Source organism: Lepidothrix coronata, unplaced genomic scaffold, assembly GCF_001604755.1.
Source record: "Lepidothrix coronata isolate B3197 unplaced genomic scaffold, Lepidothrix_coronata-1.0 Scaffold141, whole genome shotgun sequence".
Classification (NCBI taxonomy): Eukaryota; Metazoa; Chordata; class Aves; order Passeriformes; family Pipridae; genus Lepidothrix; species Lepidothrix coronata.
The window spans coordinates 1004299-1026815 of record NW_016690321.1 but is presented as its reverse complement, the minus strand read 5'-3'; the positions used below and the strand labels follow the sequence as shown (position 1 = coordinate 1026815).

General features: G+C 44.6%; 1 protein-coding gene across 6 annotated transcripts; it reads left to right on the top strand.

Moving 5' to 3' along the window:
- The first annotated feature begins 14 nt into the window (after positions 1–14).
- LOC108503586 (cytoglobin-1-like) lies at positions 15–17511 on the top strand. 6 transcript variants are annotated; one of them, XM_017827678.1, is made up of 7 exons: positions 35–1421; positions 2973–3027; positions 4166–4268; positions 12136–12340; positions 15218–15449; positions 16035–16106; positions 16813–17511. In XM_017827678.1, the coding sequence occupies exons 3-7, from the start codon at positions 4259–4261 to the stop codon at positions 16816–16818; spliced, it is 525 nt and encodes a 174-aa protein (XP_017683167.1). In that variant the 5' UTR covers positions 35–1421; positions 2973–3027; positions 4166–4258; the 3' UTR covers positions 16819–17511. The 6 variants fall into 6 exon arrangements, with proteins under 6 accessions (XP_017683165.1, XP_017683167.1, XP_017683164.1 ...); XM_017827677.1 differs by lacking the exon at positions 16813–17511 and having other exon boundaries at positions 42–106; positions 1298–1421; positions 16035–16245; XM_017827676.1 differs by lacking the exon at positions 16813–17511 and having other exon boundaries at positions 15–106; positions 16035–16245.
- Positions 17512–22517: the final 5006 nt, after the last annotated feature.

Sequence of the window (22517 nt, the reverse complement as noted above, 5' to 3'; positions counted from 1 at the left end):
CGCGGCGCCCAGGCCGCTCATTTGCATACGATTCCGAAAGTCCCGGTGCGATTCTGCTCGCGGCAGCGGCTCCGTGGCGCAGAAGGGAGAGGGACCGGGCAGGAACGTAAGGGAACCGTCATTGAACTTATCTATCATGAGATAACGTGGGGAGCCTCTCGCCCTGACCTATAGAGCTAGCGCGCAGAGGTCTTCCGGCGGAGCTGAGGAACAGCAGTTATGCCTTAAACTTATGAGTAAGGAAAATAACGACCCGGGGTGACGCCCGGGTCCTCACTGCCAATGTGAGAGGAATTTTTGCGCGGGTACAGGTCGCCCCCAGGTGCCCCGCCTACTTCGCGGGATGCCCGGGTGCCGTGATCTGCCCGACCCTCTGTGCCGCGCGTGCCAACGACAGAGCTCTTCTCTGCGTTCAGCTGCAGTGCTTGGGGGTATTTACGGCCCGCTCTCGTAGCGTCATCCGCCCACTGTGATGCGGCCGGACACCGCCTCCTCAGTGCTCTAGCACGTGGTTACCGGGAATTCGAATTACTTTACAGATCAAAAATAGCTTAACTAGCGTCTCCCTCCTCCTGCCGCCTTCACTGATCTGCCTTAAGGGCCTTCACGAAGCTAAGAAATACATCAACCCGCTCCTAATATGTCATGTGTCTGCAGGAAGTGATTCCTTTTCTATGCTTCTGACGGAGGAATTAGGCTATTCAAAATCAGACTAAAATTGAAAAACAGCAGTGAAAGGGAAAACTGTCTTATGCAGCTTGGGCGGAGGTGAGCTTCCAGGGATGCCTCCTGCCCTACCTATCTTGACCTGCAGGACTGTAGCTCTGGGTCTCACTGCAGGTCCTGGTGCTGCTGAGCCTCCCTCCCAAAGCCCTTTTGAAGCACAGAGCACCCCCAGGGCCTGCAGTGTGGGGTTTCTTCCTGTCGTTAGAAGACACTTCTCCAAAATGCAGTTTTGCTTCCGCCTGCAGCTCTGTCTGATCCCCGGCACCTGTCACGAGTTTCACTTGTGACCCCTCCACAGCCTCCCTGTTACCTTCCTGCCATCTCCCCACCACAGCATCCTGAGCTGTATTAACTCCAAGGTATTGCCATGGATGCGGCAGCATCCAGCATGTTGCTGCAGAGCTGGCGGCCCACGTGTACTCCATGCGAGATACACGAGGAAAACTCCTGGACTTCAGTAGAGCAGAAGCTGCCAGCGAGAGCCCGGGACAAATGCAGAGGAGATGGGCACCGCTGAGGTGTGTTCACAGTCACACAGGCTCAGGATCCCACAGCACTGATTCCGTTTCAGGAACATTTCAAGCCTTGGCGAGCCTATAGTCATACCAGCAGTGACACCAAGTCTCTGCTTAGTTGTCCACTGGTGCTTGATCCAGTTCCAGGGTGGAACATGACTGCATTACTCTCAAATTAAGGTACACAAATTGTTAGTCCTTTTTGTGCTGCCTTTCTGCAGGTGTTGAGGTACTTGATCAAACTGAGGTGGTGGGGTATATGATGTGTCACATTTGTTTTGCTGTTGCAAAACTAACAAGCGACATTTGAGAAAATTTTTATATCTCTAAGAACAGCCCAAGAGGTTCCAGACTAGAGCTCCATCTAGCCAGTATCCTGTTTCCAACCTGCAAGGACCACCAGTGGGGTCTCTGCCAGACACCCTTTCAACCTCAGTGCTCTTTGTGCAGCCACAATGCCCTTTGGCAATACCTCCACTCTGCTGCATGGTGAACCACATCCTCCTATTCATTTTGCTTCCATCTGCCTGGTCCTTTCAATTGAGGGTGAAGAGTGCACTCTCTCTTCCACCTGTGATCCCTGAAGTCATCTTCTGTCCAGATGAAGAATCTAGGCCTGCTCAGACATTCCTTCAGTGAAGCTCCCTTCCCTCTTCAGCACCCCCCTTTCCATGCTAAAGTCTCTGTGGGAGGCTGGTTAGGGGTCATGAGCCTTGCCATTGTGGGAAGGAAGACTTTAAACCTCAGGATCTCCCACTGCCTGGATTTCTGATTATTTTACTCTCCCTGTGAGACACAACAAGCTGCAGCTCAGGTTTCACAGGTTCCTCCAGGCTCTTTTTCTGAGCTGTGAATGAGAAGTCAAATATTTGCTCAGGAACGGGCCTCCTTGAGGCTGGGAGGGGGGGAAGGTGCAAGCAGCAGCAAAGAGATCTCCCTGAGTGCAGGGATCACTACAAAGGGCTTCTTGCCCAAACGTGATGAGAAACTTTCAGGCCTACCCTTTGCTTTTCCAGAGATGGGTTCCTTGAGCAGATCTTCTCAGCTGAGACCCCACAACGTGGAATTCAGAACAGAGGAGACCATTTCCCCACCTCTAACCAATATCTTTTAAAAAATATTAATTAGGAAATTATGCAAAGGACTTCATATTAACCTCGGGATAGTATATCCCACAGCGTCTGATTTAAAATATTACGTTTGTTGCATTGTATAGAGGCACATGAAGCAGCTAAAAGCAGAATGATGTGGCCAGAGAGAATGTCAGATAAGTTGCCATGGAGCAAGATCACATCATTACTCAGTCCAGATAAAGTCCCTTGGTCACAATGACTGACTACAGGTTTAAATGTGTGTCCTTGCTCTTCAAAGGACAGAAATCTGTGTGCCTGGTGTGTCAGAAGCCAAATAAGTTTTCTAGCTGATATCAGTTAGAAGAGATCCTAACCATCTAAGCTGTTACTGAAAACTTAATTCTTCTCTATTAATTATTACAAAGCTGTCAAAACTTTAGTATGTAGGCAGTACACTCCTCTTGGACTACATTAATACCATCACCATAATCATTACCTTGACACAGAAATATTTTATATGAAAATTATTAAACAATTTTGTTATTGAACCCGAGAGGGAATTAGCTGCTGTAAGGGTAATTTCTCTGTCAGGTTTTGTACAATGAAGTAGAATATTAATAATTACAATAACAGTCTCTTGACTTTTTTTTTTTCATAGGGAAGACACAGACACCTGAACATTTTTGAAGGTTATACCAGGAATGTCAGTTAATGTGAGTTCTGTTTGAGTTGTAGTTCTTGTTTATGTTAATAAAGTGAGATTTGGCTTACTCTTTATTGAAACATCTTTCTTAATAGGAAATAAATTATTTTTAAAAAGAATAGAAGACAAAAAAGTACCACAATTGGGATTTAGATTGGAATAAAACATTTTCAGATGTAATGGGATATTCTTATTATGGTAAAAGTTTAAGCTATTAGCAAAATACACAGGATTGGCCTCTTTTTTTCTACTTCCTTTGCCGGAGTTTTTTCACTTATTTGCGTAACCCAGAACAGAACAGGACCTGTTTGTTGGGTTGTTGTTGCTGCTTTTTGTCCAGGTTAGACGTGGGTCCTGCAGCAGGAAAGGCCGATTCTCACAGCCTGGCTGCAGGGGCTTTGTCCTGCCCAGGCAGAGGAGACAAGTGCTCGCTTCCTCCTAAGCCCGCCCACGTCTGGCAGCCGGTTGTGGTAATGCTTTTGTGCTGGCATCAAACACTGGCACTGCCAGCATGAGCCTCTCAGTAAGTGTTTTAAAGTTTCTTACTACTTAAACTTATATTGTTCAAAATGATGTGGTGAGTTACTCGTCATACCTATTCAAAGGAAAGTTCATTTTGCTTTTTAGTGCTGTTATTTGACTTTGTTTCATTTGACATTTCTGTAACAAGCAACCCTTTTGATTTCTTTAGTAATGTTCAGACTTTGCTCTTCTTGAGCTGAATACAATTTTCCTTTTAGCCCAGATTTTGAATCCTTTGTGGTTGGGCTGCAGGCATGTTAGGGAACTGGTTCCCAAAAAAGCTTGGCGAATTGAAGAACCATGTGAGAAGTTAAAGTGCTCCTCAGTTAGTACAGTTGTAAAAGGCTATATTCTGAATCTCCATTGTACTGGTTTGTCCGAGAAGAGTAATTTCTGCATGGAGATACCTCCCATCACACAGATACCTACCACCTACATAATTTTTCAGAAGCTGGGAAAAGACCATATTTGTTCTTTGTAACATGGTGCTTATTGCCTGTGTGTCATTTAAGCTATGGCAGTTCATTATAAATTATTTTTTTTTGTGAATATTTATTCTACAATCTAGTAGTTCCCTGGCCATAATCGTGTGGCTCTTTCACTAAACAGTTTTTGTGCCCTCTTAGTTGTCTCCAGGTACCAGCACCTGCCAAGCAATGCCTGCAGCAGCAGCTGCTCACCAAGCGGGAAGTATTTCACTATGGATTCCCTGAACAGAGATGTGCTCAGGTACACTAACCATACACACTGCCTGCCTCTGGATAAGTATGAGTTCTCTTGCCAACTGGAAACCTTTCTATTCTTCTGGTTGATATTTGAACACTTGGAGTCTCTTTTTTATTAATATTAGACTCCGTGACCATCATGAGCTTATACTCCAGACTTGAAAGCCCAGCCTTGATTCACAACTGAAGTGAAAGCAAACAGTAAGAATTAAACAATAAGTTGTTTAGGGTGTTAGAAATGTTAAGAAAAATTGGTCCCTGCCCCACATAGCTGTCCTCAGAGTACATGGTCAAGAATGTAATCCAAACCAGTCTGAAAAGAGTAGTTTTAGTCCTCTTCAGTTCCTAAACTACCGTTGCCTCTGCTTTGCTTGTGTGTGTCAGGGGCATCCTAAATCAAAGAATGCCTCAGGAATAAAAGCTTCTGGTATAGTGGTTTCCATGCTTGTGGAATTTGAATTGCACCACTGTTTTGTATACGTATTTAGTGTATTTTCTGCACTGTTGAATTCTAGCTAGATAAATTGGTAAACATGTGCGTTATCAAATGCCAGTTAAATTTGTCAAATAATTCATACCAGATATTTGCTCTGAAGCATAGTTAACCCTAATATAAAATAGCATATGTTCATCAACATGATGTTGTTGATGTTTTTGCTTTCTTAGTCCTTTAAGAGAGTAGATAGTGAGAGCTGATGAACTATACATTTTTTCCACCCAATTTGTGGGTGAAAAATTTTTATCTTGTGATTTATGTGCATTTGGGTGGGGAAGGCAAAGGGGAGAAGAAATGTGAATCTATTAACTTCTCTTGCTCATGAGTGAACAGTCTCCCAGTCTGTTATCCTGTTTCATGAGAATTTGGTTTCAGTAACCCAAGACAAGCATGTGTAGAAAATGAAACTACCTGAAACATGCCTGCTTCAACCATGAAAGAGCTCAGCATTGCTCCTTAGGTCAATTGCCCAGTTCTTCCTTCAAAATTACCCACGTGGGTATTTGAGTGATCTTAATTCTCATAGGAGTCTATTGTGAGGAATAACGAATTTCTAAGGAAGCTTTTTTTTGTAAAATAGCTGCTATTTACCTTCCCAGGTGCCCTTCTGGAAAATGAGCATGAGATATATCTCCATGCATTTAACCAGAGTCCAGGCACTTTAAAAAGTGAAAAACTTTCAGAAGAGAAGTTAGCATTATAATGCAAATATGAGTTACGTGTTGTTGCAAGATCTGGGAAAATACAGGGATGCTGTGTCTGGGGTCAGGCTTTGTGAAGTGACCTTTCTAGAACAACGGTGTTATATTGATTGCTCCAAAGTGCTTAGACTTAGCTGTGACCTTTGATACTCAAATCCTGCATCTTCTTTTACTGGTAGGAGTGGTTTAAGGAGTACAACCCACACCAAACAGCTGGCTTAACTCACTGCACAGGTGCACTGGATGTTTGTCCTGAGTGAAATCTCACACTCAAACACCAAGAACTGGGGAAGAAACGTTGTGTTGGATCACGGGCTAGATGTCCTTTGTGCCAGAAAATGTGATAGTCTGGCAATAGGGAAATTTCACACACAGAGATACTTTGTGGCAATCAGTGGACTTTTGTTGCTAATGGGTGTAGTACCTGGTCTGCTCTGAGAGGTTTTCTGAAAGCCAGTTTTCTTGCACATACCTGCATCCCAGCTCATGTTGTCAGTAAACTGCAACATGCTTACTAATATTGAATTCCTGAGAGAAACAGAGTAATTTGCTTGCTGGAGCTGCACAGAAATTTGCCTTTCCTCCTGGGGGCCTGTTGAGAAAATCCCAGGGAGTTTGTGCAGCGAAGGAAACTGCTGGACTTGAAAGAAGAACTGGAGAAAAGGACTCGGCAGGCACACAGCAGGATTTTAAGTCTTTTTTATTTGGTAATTCTCAAGTTGCTCACAGAATATTCTCTCACACAAAATCACATAAATGTGCATTTGCCTCATAACATCACCCTTATGCCATGAAATACAATCTTTAGAGCTCTTTGGTCAAGAGTTGTGGCAGGTTTGTGGCTGAACGGCTGTGGGAGTGGTAAATTGTACAGATGTGGGAAAGCAGCTGAGAACTAACAGGCAGCTGGCATTTGTGAGGAGAAAAGTGGCCTTTTGGCATATAAGTGAGCTTCTGTGTCTGGATACACAGGCCAATGTACTGCTGTCTCCTGAAAGTCCATTGTAGCCTTTGTGACCCTTGTCTTTTAGCATTTTATCTCTTTCTCAGCTAAGTATACTTTTACCCAAGAAGGATGCCTGTTTCCCAACAGGCCATCTTCATCCTCGCTGCTTATTTGCTAGCACGAAACATGAGCCTGCAGTTTTTGCACCTGCTGTAGGCACATGGGAGGTCAGGGATAGCACTGCTGTTGTGGGTCATGCAAAGTGCTGGTCCTACTACATGCAAGTGCATCCATAGGGTGGTTGAAAGCGCCACTGGTATCTGATAATGTCATAAGCATTAGTGAAGAGCAGGTAAGGTAGGCTGGAAAAACAATACTCTTTCTACACAAATACTGTTTGGAAACAGCAAGGAACAAATGTTACATAAAATGTATGCGTGCCATTGAGGGAAATATCTTCAATTTTTAACACGTTTGTTAATAATTATTTATCCCAGGGGTCCCAGGCTGGGGTTGTCTAACTTACTAGCTCTGAGAAGCAGGTAGTGTACGGGAGAAAGAAAAGTATCATATTGCACAGCAGCTGTTTCATCTTCTTATAGCCATATACGTGAGTAGCCTGACTCTGAAGTCATGCTACTTTTCATCCCAGACTACACCTTTCACAATGGTTTGTTCCCAGCTGAAGATGGAGATTAAGTTTGGGCTCACTGAATTTAAAGCTACATGTAGTGATCTTACTTCCAAAGAAAGTCAGACAGTTATAATAGATTTTTTAACTGTATAAATACTCAGTATATTGAGCAGCAGAGACAATAAGTCTAGGGAGAAAATGGCTTTAGAGGGAGGCATAATGGTCAAAGGTTGGACTTGATAACTTTGGAGGTCTTTTCCAGCCTTAATGATTCTAATGATTCAATGAATCCTACAATAGAGGAGGCATCTGTACCAATAAGTCCATCATATACCTTTCTGTTTACACAGGTAAACTGCTAGTCTGATTCCCTGGTTCCTTCCATTGCTCACCAATCACACTTTCCATTGTATTTGACAGCAGGTTTATCTGCTGCTTTATCTCATGCTGTTTTAGCTTGCATCTCTGAACACAGTAGTCCATACCACCGATATAATCGTGTGTATTCTACCTGTATTTGATGCAAAGACTCTGGATAGTGTCTAACTTCCACATAAACCATCCCACAGCTGTTTATTTTAGCCTGGTATGTTCTTTTAGCTGCATCCTCTTTTCCTCTGATGCCAGTTCTTTTTACCTGAAGTCTAGATTTAACTCTGCTGGGGGTGACATTCAATGGATTTTTCCATGATGTCCCGAAGTGTTTTCTTCAGGACATCACTTATGTAAATTTTTTGTAATTAAAGTGTTTGTATCCCGAACAGGAGCACTCTGTGAAGCAGTCTGGAGGCTTGTGTCCAAAACCTGTGGCAGTATTGTTTCTGTTAAATTATTGGGTGGTTTGATCTCATTAATTGGGCAGATATGAACACCAGATTGTAACATTACAGGTATGAATAGGACTTATGCTGCTGCCTGAGCCCCTCTGTCCAGATCTAGGTACTCTCTGCATCTCTGACTTGGGCTTCATATTTTCCATATCCATAAAATCTAATTTCTTTGCCTCCTGCCTACAGCACCTATGCAGAGGTTCAGCGCAGTGTGGCCTGCATGAGCCTAAATTTGTCTAAGAAAAGGATGCAGTCCTGCAGTGTGCTGGGTTGGGCGGGGGTGGAGTTAACTTTCTTCATAGTGACCCCCTATGCTGGTGTGTGATTTGTGACCAAAAATGGTGGTGTTAGCACACTGATGATCTGGGGAGAGGCAGGGTGAGGTTTTTGAAGTTTTTTTTCCCCCTTCACTAAGGATGTAAAGTTTCCCTGCTGAACACCAGCCTGTCCCAATGCAAATTTTTGGTTACCTGGATACAGTGCAGGAAAACTCATCACTGGCATCTTTATTAGCTTAATGGTCATGTTAGAGTCACTGCTAGCCATGGACTTAATGCTATCAGTTGTGAGAGCAGCATTAAGAGGACTAATTTGCATATACGCTATGCCCTATGATGTATAAAAGTGGAGCTATTTTGAAATCTTTACCTTTGTTTTCACATTTAACATTTTAAGCACACAATAAAAGTATTCACAACAGAAACTCGTGTGCATTTCTACCATGTCAGGTGGTACTGCTCTGCATGCTTTGTAAGGGCCATTCTGGGTGGCCAGGCCCCAAGAAGCTGAGCACTCCTCCTTTTTTCCTGCACATTGCATTTGGTACTTTCACCAGTCCAAAGTGCAACACAACTCCACCTGAGCCCATTAATGCTCTGGAATGAGAAAAAGTGCGATCTGGGAAGGTGGCAGCTGGGAAAGCTGCGTGCACCTGCCTCAGGTCTTTCCCACATGTGGCCTTTGGGATACAGACACTGACACCAACAGTCATGACTGCAGCTCCTAATTTTGCTTTTTTTGATGAGCTGATTATGTTGGTAGCCTCAGATACTGAGCATGGAGCAGACGTGTTTGTCATTTCTCTAAAAGCAGCACTGAGTGTCAGCATCTGGAGCTAAGCATCCCTGAAACCTGGCAATATGGTGACATGGGCAATATGGGAATTAACCCCTGTTACATAAAAAATAGGGTGGTTTATTTACATTAAAAATAACAAACTTTCAAGGATAAGAAAAGATAGGGAGGTTTGCAGTGCCTGTAACTGGGACACTGACAGAGCTCTTCAGGTGCCATCGCTGCTGGATCCTAAATGGCTGGGTGGGTAGAAGGTGCCATCGGTTTCTGTGGCTGGAGCTTGCCAGTTGCCTTCTCCCTAAAGCACATGATTGGTTGGAAACAGAGAGGAAGCAAACACTACTTTGCACTAGTGACATGCCCACCCTCTGCTTCCCTGGCTGGGGACAGAGCTAGGAAAAGTTTGGCCAAGGCCAAACACAGTGGGTGTACTCCCTGCTCTGGATTTCCCAGTGCCATCTGCCTCCCTGGCCTTACCCTGACTGCTTTATGTCAGATGAATTTAAAAATTCACAAAAAGTTCACAGTAACTATAAATTAGTCTTGAAGCTGTGGCAGCGGGCTGCCGGAGCACTGGAGCTGTGAAGAGTCCCCAAGAACAGAAAGAATGCTGTAAATCCTTATGTCATTGGCAACTAACTGTTCAAATGGATTCAAGCAGAAACTGCAACAGAGGTTAAACAATAGCTTAGCAACAGCTGATAGGATGAAAATACAACCTCAAGTTACCTTAGATCATTATATGTTAAAAAACACACTCCCAGGGGAATTTGTATGTGGAAATCATAGTATAATGAACTGGACCAAGATCAGCACATGTACATTAAAAATTTTGTTGTACAAGAACGAGTGACCAATCTCCTGTTTCTGCATGATTCTTTTTTTGTTACCTTTTTGTAAAAAGGACTCCGCTTGTTTACCAAAAAGTGTGCCAGCTGTGCTAGATGCCTGGCACCCTATTCTGCAAATTTGTAATAAAATCATATATCTCAATTCAGTGTGCTAAATGACTCTTGCACACTGGGTGAAAGGGCCCTGCCCCAGGGATTACATGCTGAGGAGCATCACCCCTGTTAGAAAATATGTCTCCTCATGCAACAGAAATACACTTAAGAGCATTCATCTCCCTTGCGGTAATAAACAAAACAAACCTTGGGAGAGGAAAAAGAAATAAACCAAGCATGCATCCTCTTGCCCCAGGATGGGGATGTGAGTGTCAGCAACAATGTGATGACTTTATGATTAAACAGCCCATTTTTCAGAGCTAGTCCATTTCCAGGCCAAAAAAAAAAGGTTTCTGGAGCTTTTTTGTTTCAATCTCTAGAGACTGCTGAGGTGTAGCATAGATGTGTATAGCCCTGTTAGAGATGTCAAAACTTTATGAGGTATTATTGTGTTCATCTTACAAGGACTCAGCAAATCATGCAAGGGGGAAATAGAAGATAATTTTCCGAAATAGTAACACTGGAAGATGAAAGACTAGAAAAGCATGTCACAGAGAGCATGGTGACATGCTTGAGGGAGGATGTCATTGCTTTGTCAGGTCAGGGATTGCCCTGTGCTGCTCATACCTGGCTTGGCACCAGAAAAAACAGACCCATTGCATCCCAAGGCTGGATCAACCAGATAAGTTCACTCTCTCCCAGGCCACCTATGAAAAGCACCTGATGCACTTTCTGCTCTCAGCCAAAAACTTGCTTTCCCTTTGAGCTTCTGCCAAGCAGTTTTGGCTCCCAAGACCTGAGAATTGCCAGCTATTGTGGTGCTGTCCTTGCTCCTTCCCCTGCGTTTGTGTGCTGGTGACTGGGCTTGGGCAACCAGTGCTACACTGGCTATGTCTGCCTTCAAAGAGGCAGAGATCCCAGCAGCACAATAAATATATCCCCCCCACCCTGGGATCTCCTGAGGTCTTGGGAATTTTTCTGAGGATTTGGGGATGAGAAAGGAGATGGCTGTGCAGCTTTTTATTAGACTACTCTTTGTTTGCTGTGATGAAAAGGGAGAGGGAGGGAAGGTGCAGGGGCAAGCTTCTGTGAAGTCGTTTGAGGCATCCCTCAGCAACGGTGGGATACAACCCTAGCAAGTCCAATTAATCCCTGTGAGTTTGGAGCCAGCACTTTCCTTCTGCCCTGGGGTATCAGGCTGGTTTTGCTTGCCATGCTGCATATTTCCCTCTCACATCTGTTTCTTCCCTCCTCTAAACCAACCCAAACAATGTGAGGTTTTGTCTGCTCTCGGCACCCAGCAGCAGCTTCTCAAGCCCCTTAGCCCCTATTTTGTGTGCGTGCCCTGGACTTAACCAGAACATTCCTGCCATAGGTTAAGCCCAGGCATGGATAATCCAAGAAATTTTTTTGCCTCCAGATCCAAGTGACCATGATGATAACAGGCTCATAGATACCATTTGCAGCTCCACACTGGCCCTTCTCCTGCCTCTTATCTCTCTCCGAGGCAGGCAGGCCTTAGAGATGGGACAGATCCCAGCTGCAAGCCAAGAGGATTAGGGCAGTGAAATGCCTGTGTTCCTGGCTTGGCTGTGCTGAACCATTTATCTCCTGTGTTACAATGAGGCGGCTTTCTAGGGCACCGTGGGCGTGGATGCTGTGCCATGCTGCCATCACTGTCCTTGCAATGCTGTCATTTTGAGCTGGCAAAGCCTCCCACCCACATGAGACCAAAGCCAAGAGCAGCTGTGGAGTGAGCCCCTGCTACACCAGAGGGCTATGGGGAAAGCAGTGACCATCACATGAAAGCAGGACTGGAGATAGTTGCTGGAGCTGGAATCGGGATCTTTGGACTGAAGGACTAAAGGCTGCTGGGAAGAGGGGACATTAGGGCACCACAGTGTCCACAGCATAGCAGTGCTCTTGGGAGAAAACCAGGAAAATTAGTGCTTGGGCAAGGCTATCCCTCAGGAAACAGGAGCCAAGCACTGGCTTTGGCAAGGGTGAGAGGGGAGGAGAATTGATTTTTTTCTTCACCTCTGAAAACTGCCCTTTTTTCCCTTTTTCTTCTCAGACAGTGAGACCTTTGCTGTGGCACCTGACCCACAGTGAGAGGGCTTGTCCCCCCTCCTCATGTGGTTAGTTTCTTTCCTGATTAAAAGTGATTAGGTAGCCCTAAAGCCTGTAGAAATGTGACCGAGGGGAACGGAGACAAAGAGTCCCTTCAAGATATCTTAAATCCCCAGTACAGTATTTAGAGAGCCCTGAGGAGAGAACTGGAGCAGAAAGACCCTGCCAGGACCTCCCTGTCTTTCTTCCTCCTGCTGCACCCTTTGTTGCCAGCATCTCCTCCACCATGTCATTCTCTGAAGCAGAAGTGCAAAGTGCCCGTGGTGCCTGGGAGAAGATGTATGTGGATGCTGAGGACAATGGGACAGCTGTGCTGGTCAGGTAAGGAAAGAGCCCATCCAATTGCTATGCCAGGGGGTTGAAGGAGGAACAGCAAGAAGGATGGAGTTAAGGCCTAGGAGCACATCTTGATGTTTTTCATGCAGCCCTTACTGGTAATATTTTGATCTGCTGTGATTTATCCCATCTCAGGGAGGAAAAAGGGAAGAGGAGCAATCCACACAAGGAAAAACAAAAGGAAATGAGGAAGGGGTGGGAAAAGAAGAAGAGATAAGAACAATTTCTTTACCCGTTTAAGGTAAAGAAAAGAAAGTGTGATATGAAAGAGAATGGGAACAAAACATGGGCCTTATTTCCCTCTTCTCTTTACCTCTAAAACTCCTTTAATGATTTTTTTTAACTTCTCAGTATTTCACTTCTGATTCTCCTTTGGCCTTTCCAGTCTATCTGTTCCATTTTATTGCCCCCTTCTGTCACATTAAAAATGGGAGTTTAGATTTTTGTCTGTTGGTATTCCCAGGAGAGTCGAGACCCTGGTGCCCGACGGTCAGTCAGCATCTTGTAATGAGACTCTTCACCACCAGATTCACAAGATTGGAGGGTACCTCGACCTCCCTTGTTAGGGGGAACTCACCAGAGCCAAGACCCCTCAGCAGGTCCTGCCAAGGTGTTATCCGCTGCTGGTGACTGCAAGGACTCACTTTAACAGTTTACAAATAACACTTTTTATTAATACAATTTGTGACAGATTAATAAGGTTTGAAGGTTGTCGGTGATAGTGTTTACTGCAAAAATGTTTTAAAGCAATCTACTGATACACACATTAAGCAAGCACAAGCTCTCATACAAAGCAATCTAATATGCTATGGGGTAAGCATAAGCAAAAGCTCTAGTCCTAAGAACAGCATTTAACACACAGGGAGTATATTTCTCACCCAAGGCATCCCTCTGGGGTGGGAGAATATGGACTCAGCCTGTCAACTGATCCCAGCAGTTTCAGTGGAGGTTTTCTCCCACTTTCTCCCTATCCTCAACTTACTTTTGTACTATTTTCTTTATGTTTGGGTGGAGTTTGAGTGGCTCTAGTCATAAATACTTTTTGTTTCTGATTGGTGTATTTAATGGGAGGGGGGCGGTGGTCATGGTTTGGCACCTGAGGAGGGGGTCCAACATGGTTCTTGGCTTCAGCAGCAGAACATCTTGATTCTCCCTTATCAGACAGGTACTGTACGGTCTCAGTACCACAATGTTCTTCCATACTGCTGGGATTAGAATGGAGGGGGACCACATAGTCTCCACTTCGTTCCACACTCCATTTTGTTTCTCTGAGCAGCATACTGAGGAGTTGTACTGGGGAGCATGTCGACCTCAGTCCATCCAGGGAGCTGCAGCTGCTTTTTACCTTAAAATTCCGAATACCCTCTGGGTTTAAATCTATTCATCACCCCACACCTTCCTATGGGCTTCCCCCTCTGTTTTCATCCTGTTTTCCTCTCTTCTCTTCTGTTCACCTTTCACATACCCCTCACTCATCTGGGACTTGTATCACCTCCATAAGCATTGATCACTCTAAATACTATTTCTGGTTATCAGACCTCTACCCCTCCCTCTGGCTTTCTTGCATATCACATCTTATGCCTATATTACCCTCAAAAAGTGTTACACACTGCTCTTTCCTTCTGTAGTCTACGCAACCTGAACGCCAGTTAGTGTCAGGAATGCAGCCATAAAAGGCTAATAGCATCCAGTAGCTTGGCTCCCTGGGGTTATTTACTCTAGAAGATTTTGCTTCTGTCTCTAGAGAAGTTCAAGGCTCCCCAGTACAAGAGAGACATGGCCATACCGGAAAGAGTCAAGTGAAGGGCCAGGAAGAAGATTAGGGCATTGGAGTATCTCTCCTATGAGGAAAGGCTGTGAGAGTTGTGACTGTTCAGCCTGGAGAAGAGAAGGCTCAGGGGGAGATTATCGATGTGTATATAAAAATCTGAAGGAAGAGTACAAGGAAGGCAGAACCTGCCTCTTCTCAGTGGTGCCAAGAAACAGGACCAGAGTCAATGGGCACACACTGAAACACAGGAGGTTCTCTCTGAATGTCAGGAAACACTTTTTTACTGTGAGGACTGCTGAGCACTGGTGCAGGTTCCCCAGAGAGGCTGTAGAGTCTCCATCCATGGATATACTCAAAAGCTATCTGGATGTAGTCCTGGGCAACCGGCTTGACCAGTGGGGTTGAACCAGATGACCTCCAGATGTTCCTTCAAGCCCAACCACTCTGTGACTCTGTGAAATGCAATCTGGAATTTGCTATTGATACTTTGGGGGGATAAATGGTTTACCTAACAGAGTAAACTGCTTTTTTAAGAGCTTGATGAAGATGACTGTAATTGATTAAAGGCAATTCTAAACATATTGAATTGTGTTACTTTTGAATAAATGAAATGAGCAGTACTCAAACTATAGTCAAACCCATAGTCAAACAGCAATCCATCACAGGCAGGAAGAAAGCTTTGGGATGGACTCTAGGAAGGGGTTAATTAACAAAACCAATAATATATTTTCTCCATGAAAACACCCATCAGAATCACAGTGGTCATATCTGCTGTCCAGAACATCTTTGGGAATATTATGCTGTCACACTTACCGCATGTGAACATGCTCCCACTTCCCTGTGGAAGTAACCTAACACAGAGTTAACACTGAAGAAAAGGTGAGGGAGGGGACAGGCTGCCATGGGCGTGGGGCGCTGTGGACAGATGCAAAAGGCAAAGCAGAAACAAGAAATGCAGGGGACAGAGGTGTCTGTTCTAATAAAGAGAAGGAAAAAGGGCAATGAATGCATAAGATGAGGCCTGGAACGTTTAGCCATATCTGCATTGATGCCTGGGTTCACAAGTTAGGATGTCTCTCATTTCTCAACAGGATGTTTACTGAGCACCCAGACACCAAGTCCTACTTCACACATTTCAAAGGCATGGACTCTGCTGAAGAGATGAAACAGTCAGACCAAGTCAGGGGCCATGGCAAGAAGGTTTTCACTGCCATCAACGACATGGTGCAACACCTGGACAATTCCGAGGCTTTTCTTGGGATAGTGAACCCACTCGGCAAGAAACATGCCACTCAGCTGAAGATTGACCCCAAAAACTTTAGGGTGAGCCAGTAGCCCTCTTCCCAAGGGGTGTAATTGTGAGGGGAGGATGTTTTCCCCTTTGAGGAGTAGAGCTGAGGAAAACAGGCATTTCAAAGTGTACCGCCTACCTAGTGACTGTAAGGACAAATGAACCTTCATTGCTAAAGAGGGCTAGATAGTTAACGAGCAGGAAAGATCAGGAAGAAACTTAGCCCCTCAAGCCATGTATTCCATAAGTGTCCAACATGGGGCTCCTCATGGCCTCTAAACATTTGGGACAGTCCACTGATAGGAGAAAGATTGCAATGGATGGACCAAGTGAATCAGTCCTGTCAAGCCATCTTTAAGTGATAGGTGCAGTCAACAATAACTAGATACATAGGACACTTAAAAAAACCAGCAGCAGTGACCACATTTTTTTGTGAATTCTCTAATGCACCATATTTTCCATGCCCTGTTACAAGCTCTGCATGCGATATGCTGCAAATAGCTCCTGTACCCCTTTCTGCCTTCCAAGAATCCCAGCTAAAGATACATGTTTTTCTCTTATGCCTCTAATGTGGAGGAAAGTTCACACTGGTTGTTTCTTCCCTTGTCCTTGTTTAGATTATCTGTGACATTATCTTACAACTGATGGAGGAGAAATTTGGTGGAGACTGCAAAGCTTCCTTTGAGAAGGTAACCAATGAAATCTGCACTCACCTGAATAATGTCTACAAAGAGGAGGGTTGGTGAGGATGTGCACCCTCCATGCTCTTCAGACATCTTCATAGCACTGATTTGCTGCTTTTGGGCCCCCAGCCCCAGCTGGAAGAATGAAAACGTAAAAATAAAAAAAAAAAAAAAGGCAAGAAAAAAGGCTTATACAATATAGATATCAATGTCAATAATTTCCTTAGCAAAATGACTTTCTACAGCTAAACAAAACCCACAGATACATCAAAGTCAACCAACAAATCCTGATGTGCTTCACAGTTTCAATGCTCCAGGTGGGTTCCTCTGGCCACTGTCCTTTAAGATTACATTTTAAGATGATGACTTTAAGCTTGCTATTCCTAAAAGAAAGACTTGCTCCTTCCAGCAGCACCAGCAGCTCTTTAACTCATCTACCACATTTCCATCCTCATGAATGACAAGGAGGCCATTTTGAAGCATCTCTAGGAACTTGGTAGAGGTCATTGTTTAAGAGGCATGAGTGTTGTTTTGTGTTTGACGTTAAACAAAGGGGAAGTGGCGTATGGGAAAGACTAACAACTGGGAAAGACATAGGGAAAGTCCCTTCTTGCATGAGCCAGCAGAGTTTTCCAGTCTTGGTTTCTCGGGGCAGTTTTCAGCACAAGGATTACAGCAATGAATGTGATCACCACTGGGTCTCTCTGGGCAGGCATGAACATCTCCAGGGCGTGGATTTCACAGTGTAACTCCCAGCAAATTATTCTGGCTGTGTTCCCTGGCGAGGGCAATAGCACCAAGCTCACTGGCTCCTGTGCTACTCAAGAGTGCACCCAGCTGAGAGAAGCTGCTGCCTCGCTGAGTGGGTGGCATGGTGGGCTCAGCCCAGCACGGGACTCATCCTGTCCAGTTGCACAGCCTCGGCCTCCCTTCAGTGGTAACTGAGTCCTGAACTATTTAATTGCTTTTCTTCGTATTCCTTAGACGTGGTGAAACAATCAGCTAATAACTGCAAATAACCACATGCTGGTTTGCTTCAGTGTAACACAATAAACACAGAGAAAGCAGATGCGTCCTCTTGTTTGTAGCACAGAGAAGGTGATGATCAAGTGGTAGCTGGTTACAGTGCACAGTTACTGGTAGTACTGCAGGTTTTACCAAAACCAGCTCAAATTCCCACGTGGGCACCCATCACGCTCACAGCAGTCAGGCTTCTCAGGTGATGTGAAGGGAAGCCTTTCACTTGACCATGAAGCAACAGTTTTGTAAACAGCTAAAAATGCAAAGTTCTCCTTCACTCAACGTGTAGTTTTCCTCACCCACTCCATCTGTTTGGCAAAGGATGCTAAATCCCAAAGTCCAGAAGATGAACTCTTGCCAGAGAGGGAGGATGGGGCAGGCTGCTTTATTTGCTTCGCTATTCTGTTTGGTTAAGGGAGAAGGGAAAGCATATTGCACAGCATTGTCAAGGATTGTAAAAAAAGAACAAGACGTGTAAAAAATATTTATAGACTCAAATCCCTGTGAGGGAGTACAAGTAGTTAAAGCTCTGAAAAGCTCAAAATAATTTCCCCTTTTTATTGACTTGCCTTAATGCATGTTAAGAGCACCATTTACCATGAGGGTGGTTGGCTGTAATGACATGCTCTTCATTGTCACAGGCACCCTGGGCTGACAGGGGCCTGCAACACTGGCCGATGATTTAAGGCTCTTGTGTTCCCTGTTCCTGTGATGCAGAAAGGTGTTGCAAAAGCAAAGCATGTGAAACAAACCTAATTCAGGCTGCAGTAAAGAGCGGGTTATTTTGTAAATCCATTTAGAAAAGGGGGATACATTACATTTTAAAAGTTTGTGTGACGTGTGTAGTTTAGGAGTACATGGCCCCCCTTTTTTTTAATCTGAGATTTCAAAGGATGGCAGAAAGCTTTTCCAAAAGAGCATAGATTAGACAACATCTTGAGATGGAGAATAACTGAGCTGAGCTTACGGTTTTCCAGTAGCCTCACTGTTCAGTCCTGTCCAGCTTTCCTTGCACCTCACTGTGCCTCTGCAAAACAGCAACATTTATGTACTTGGGAGGCAAACCAAACATACTCCTTACTTACTGAACCAGTAACTATGCAGTGCTGTGCATACTGTATGCATTCTTCTGGAAAACTGATTCCGTGAAGAGAAACAGAAGGGAAACGTCATACCTAAGGGTAGTAGGAAGAGATTTCCTGTGGAGCACCACTGGTGAGTGGGACCAAAGCCCTCATACCAAGCTTCATGGGTTCCTTACAGCCTGTGGGACATCAGAAAGATCTGTGAGATAACCAGTCTGTGATGTAGCATGGGTAGTGGGACAAGTGGCTGTGACAAGTTAAATCAGCTAAATGCCCTGGAGTTATCTTTGTGTCTGACCTAAACTAGAATAGTGAAAACACATGGAAAATACTGAGAAAGGGGAACAGGAGTGAGCAGAAGCTCATGCAGAAAGTTTATCCACTCAGCTAGTTAAATCAAAGTGCTTTGCTGGTCATGTTGCTGGAGAAAAAAAAAGCATTCCCACAAAAAACTTGACCTTGCAGAGACCCGCTTTCCTGATTCAAAATATTACTCAAACACTGTTAAAACACATATGAATTTAACTTGAAAAACTACAGTTACCCTGGTGACAAAGCAAAAACTTACCCAGAGGAAGATGCATTGCAAGGCATAACCCTGTGCAAATACAAATCAGTGTTGGGATAAAATCCAAGAGTGGCAGCATCACCAAATCACTCTGAGACAAGGGCTACCAACATACCATGGCAATTTGAAATGACAGGGAATGTTTTACAGAAGAAGCTAACCTAGCTGTCAAGGCATTTGAGCCCAATAATTTTCTTGCTAGAGTCTGAGCCAAGCTGCCTTCCTGTCCCTGCCTTTATGACAGGCAGCAGAGAGGCTCAGTGAGGTGAGCAAGGTGGGGAGGTCATCTCAGATACCCTATGACTGCCCAGATGGGGGACTGGAGACCCTGCAGAGAATCTGGAGAAGCTTCTAGGAAATCCTCCTAGCTGGGTCCAGAGGGAAACCCTCCAATGTGCCCACCCTTCTTGCATGAAGGCCATTGGTATTGTTGGTGATTGAAGTGAAGGGCTGTTTGAGCTCTTTTGCCATAGAGCTGTAGCTGTAGGTACAGATATGTCCCTCAGAGGTGTTGCTTTACACTGAAAGTAGGGGCTTCTTCAAGATACCATTTAAAACACTGTTTTGCAATCTGTTTTTCCCCAGGAATGAGGATGAAGGAACACAGACACCAACTTTAAAGAACAAGTGTTTAAGTTTACTATAGTGCAAACCAGTAAAGAATTACAAAAGAAACAGTGGCTTATGAAAGGATACACTTAGCAATGCATCTAACCTTTACTACGAAAGTGTCTATACTGATTAGGACAGAGAAATACATCACCAGTTACCCTATAACACTTTACCATCACCCAGACCGCACTTCAGCTGGGGAGGCCCCGATCACGGCGAAGGACTGAAGAACCTCTTCCCGGTAACTGGGAAATCCTATGCAGTCCATCCACTAGTAGGGTGCAAACCAGTATGAGCTTAGGAAGAAGGTAGCAACTTGAAAAGTTACAGTAGTTCCATGCAAAGTCCCCACCCACTTACCACCTTCCAGTGATGGAGACAGAGAGCCCTGAGCCGGCCTGATGGTGCCTGACAGCCAGTGCTGTGAACTTGCCTTCTTGGCAGCCTCTCTGAGCCAGCACCTGGAATGATTTCTAACCTTTGTGCTCTTAACTGAGCATCACCATCAATACTTTACTACAGTCAGCATTTGTCAGATCATTTCAGCCTGTTAAAGGGCTGTACAGCCACAGCAGCTCCTGCTGTCTGTCGTGCCCCTTTTGACCTTGAGCTGTGTCCAGATCTGCTCTGTTGGTAGCTAATCCTGCCTCCCTGATGGTGCATCTCTAGGACTCTGCTTGCCTGCAGTGCCCTGGCAGCACCACTGAGCCTGGGAAGGGGATTTGGGACTGCGGTTTCCCCAGCAACAAGAGGTGAAAAGCCAGAGCCAGGAGAGAGAAGTCATGAGAGAATTTTCTAATTGCCTGCTGACTCCATTATATCCCCACAGATGGGAAAGCAGGGATAAAGAGGAGAGCCAGGGCTAGAAACAAACATTTCTTCTTCTTTCCTTGTATTTCCAGTTGCTGATACAACTGCCCAGCAGTCTGCTGCTTCCCAGTTTTGCAGGCTGCAGTGAAAGCTGGATTTCAGGTCTTACTGAAAAGAAGAATTAAAGAATTACATCAATAGTAACAGTGCAAGAATTTATTAAGAATCAAGTGGAAAAAAATGATCAAAGCAAAAAAGTCAAAAAACCTCCCCAACCCTCCCCCTCCCCAAAACAAACAACAAAAAACCCATCATGTAGGACTGAATGAAGAGTACATTAAACATATTTTATAAGCCACTGCATCAGGAGAAACTAACCTCTACTGTCTGTTGAACAAAGGACAACTATAGTGAGGAAGGTGGCATGTGAAATACAGGATGGAGAACAGTAAAGCGGGGGGGTAACCGGGTGCTGCAGGCTCTCACACTGCACATTGACATCACCTCTGGTGCATTTATACCTAATTTAATGATTACTGCAATCCAAACTGCTTGAATCTGTAACAGTCCTGGCGGGGACAGCACACGTCTCACTGAATCGTTTTCCGCACCACAGGAGCGTCTTGTTGAGATACTGTGTTCCTACAGCTAAAATCACCCATTCAGATGTACTCACCCACGTCCTCAGCAATCCTGCACTGGCCCCAGGGGTCTCAAGATGAATTGCTACCATTCTCTCTTCAGCTAAATAGACAGTCCCTGCTCAGAGGCTATTTAACATTTGCATAATCATTCACTTGCATCAGCTTAGGGAGCTGGTTCACCTATTTTCTCCCACTGCCCCCGGGGCAGGATGGATGGTGCAACATAGGCTGGACAAACAGATGAGCTCCAGGGCAGGGTTTGCATTGTAGCAACAGGATGGTGACTCCCAGCTTCAATACCTGATGGAAGGCAAGAGGACAGAGATGAACAGACTCCTCTGCCAGCTTCATTGGCAAGTCCGATGGCGGGTAACGGAATATGGTGGCACTAGGCCAAGCACCTCTTTGCTTGGAAATGTCACTGTTCTACTGTGTGGCTTCTCCTGCTCCACTGGGAAAAGCAACTCACTTATGTCATCCAGCACTGGATCAGACTGTGGATGGAAGCTGCTGAGTTGCCATCCCTGGAGGTATTTAAGAGGTGTGTAGATGTGGCACTTAAAGACACCGTTTAGTGGTGGACTGGGCAATGCTGGGTTTGCAGTTGGACTTGATGATCTTGAGAGCCTTCTTCAAGGTAACCAATTCTATGATACTATATTCAGGAAGGGATCTCATTTCTGGTAATGTGCCATCCTCTAGCTGCTTACTATCTTTAACCTTCTTCTGTTTTATGCTCCCCTGACTTACCCGGAGCGATTCTGGTAATAATGCTTGCAGGTTCACTGCATTTTCAACACTTTAAATCAGTGAAATAATTTACTCTTTTTGCTCAGTTTGCACTCTTGCAGCCTGGTAAAAGCGGCTATGGAGCTACAACTGCATCAGCAAAATTTCAAAGATCTCAAGAGCTGATGCTTAGCTGCAACACCCCTAGGTTCCTTCAGGAGCTCCACTTCATAATCTTTTTGACCATGAAGACTAATGTCAGTCAATACCATTCTTCAGTTGTCCAGCAGGAAATTTAGAAGTGATGAATATCTTGGTTTTGCATTCCTGGAAATTAAGGTAGTTGGGTTCTGATGAGAGGGTAGAAGATCCATACTTAGGCACAACTAATAAAACAGTCTCCCTTTCTGGCAGATGTTCCAGACTTCTTGCATCCTAAGTGTGTTTCATCAGTCACTTTAATTCAGTTTTCTTCCTAACTGCACTTCAGTCCTGTACTTCCACATATAATTCAGATTATTTTATCAGGAAATCAAAGGTAAGCCTCACCTTCCTTCTGCTTAACACTGGTGTGGTACTTGGATACTATGAAGCTCACCACCCCATGAAAACCTCTAAATAAGGGAAGGCCCAAACCCAATCACTGTTTTGTAATTAAAAGTAATTTGTAAAATAAATGGCGTATTATCCAAAATCTGCTAGTAAGGAGTCTAAGCAGTGTTATGTCGCAGTCTGCAAATTTCACCACCAGTCCCCCCCTTTTACAACACAAAATTTCTAGTTGCTGGCTGCAGGGGGAGACAGGCCCTCAGTATTTCTGGAATATTGTTATTCCAGACAGGAATTCCAGAGGAATCACTGGCACTTGTGCTATGCAAGATGTATCTAGAAATGACTGTTCACCTTTTGTCACACCACTAGAATTTCACTTAAAACTGTGACAATAGAT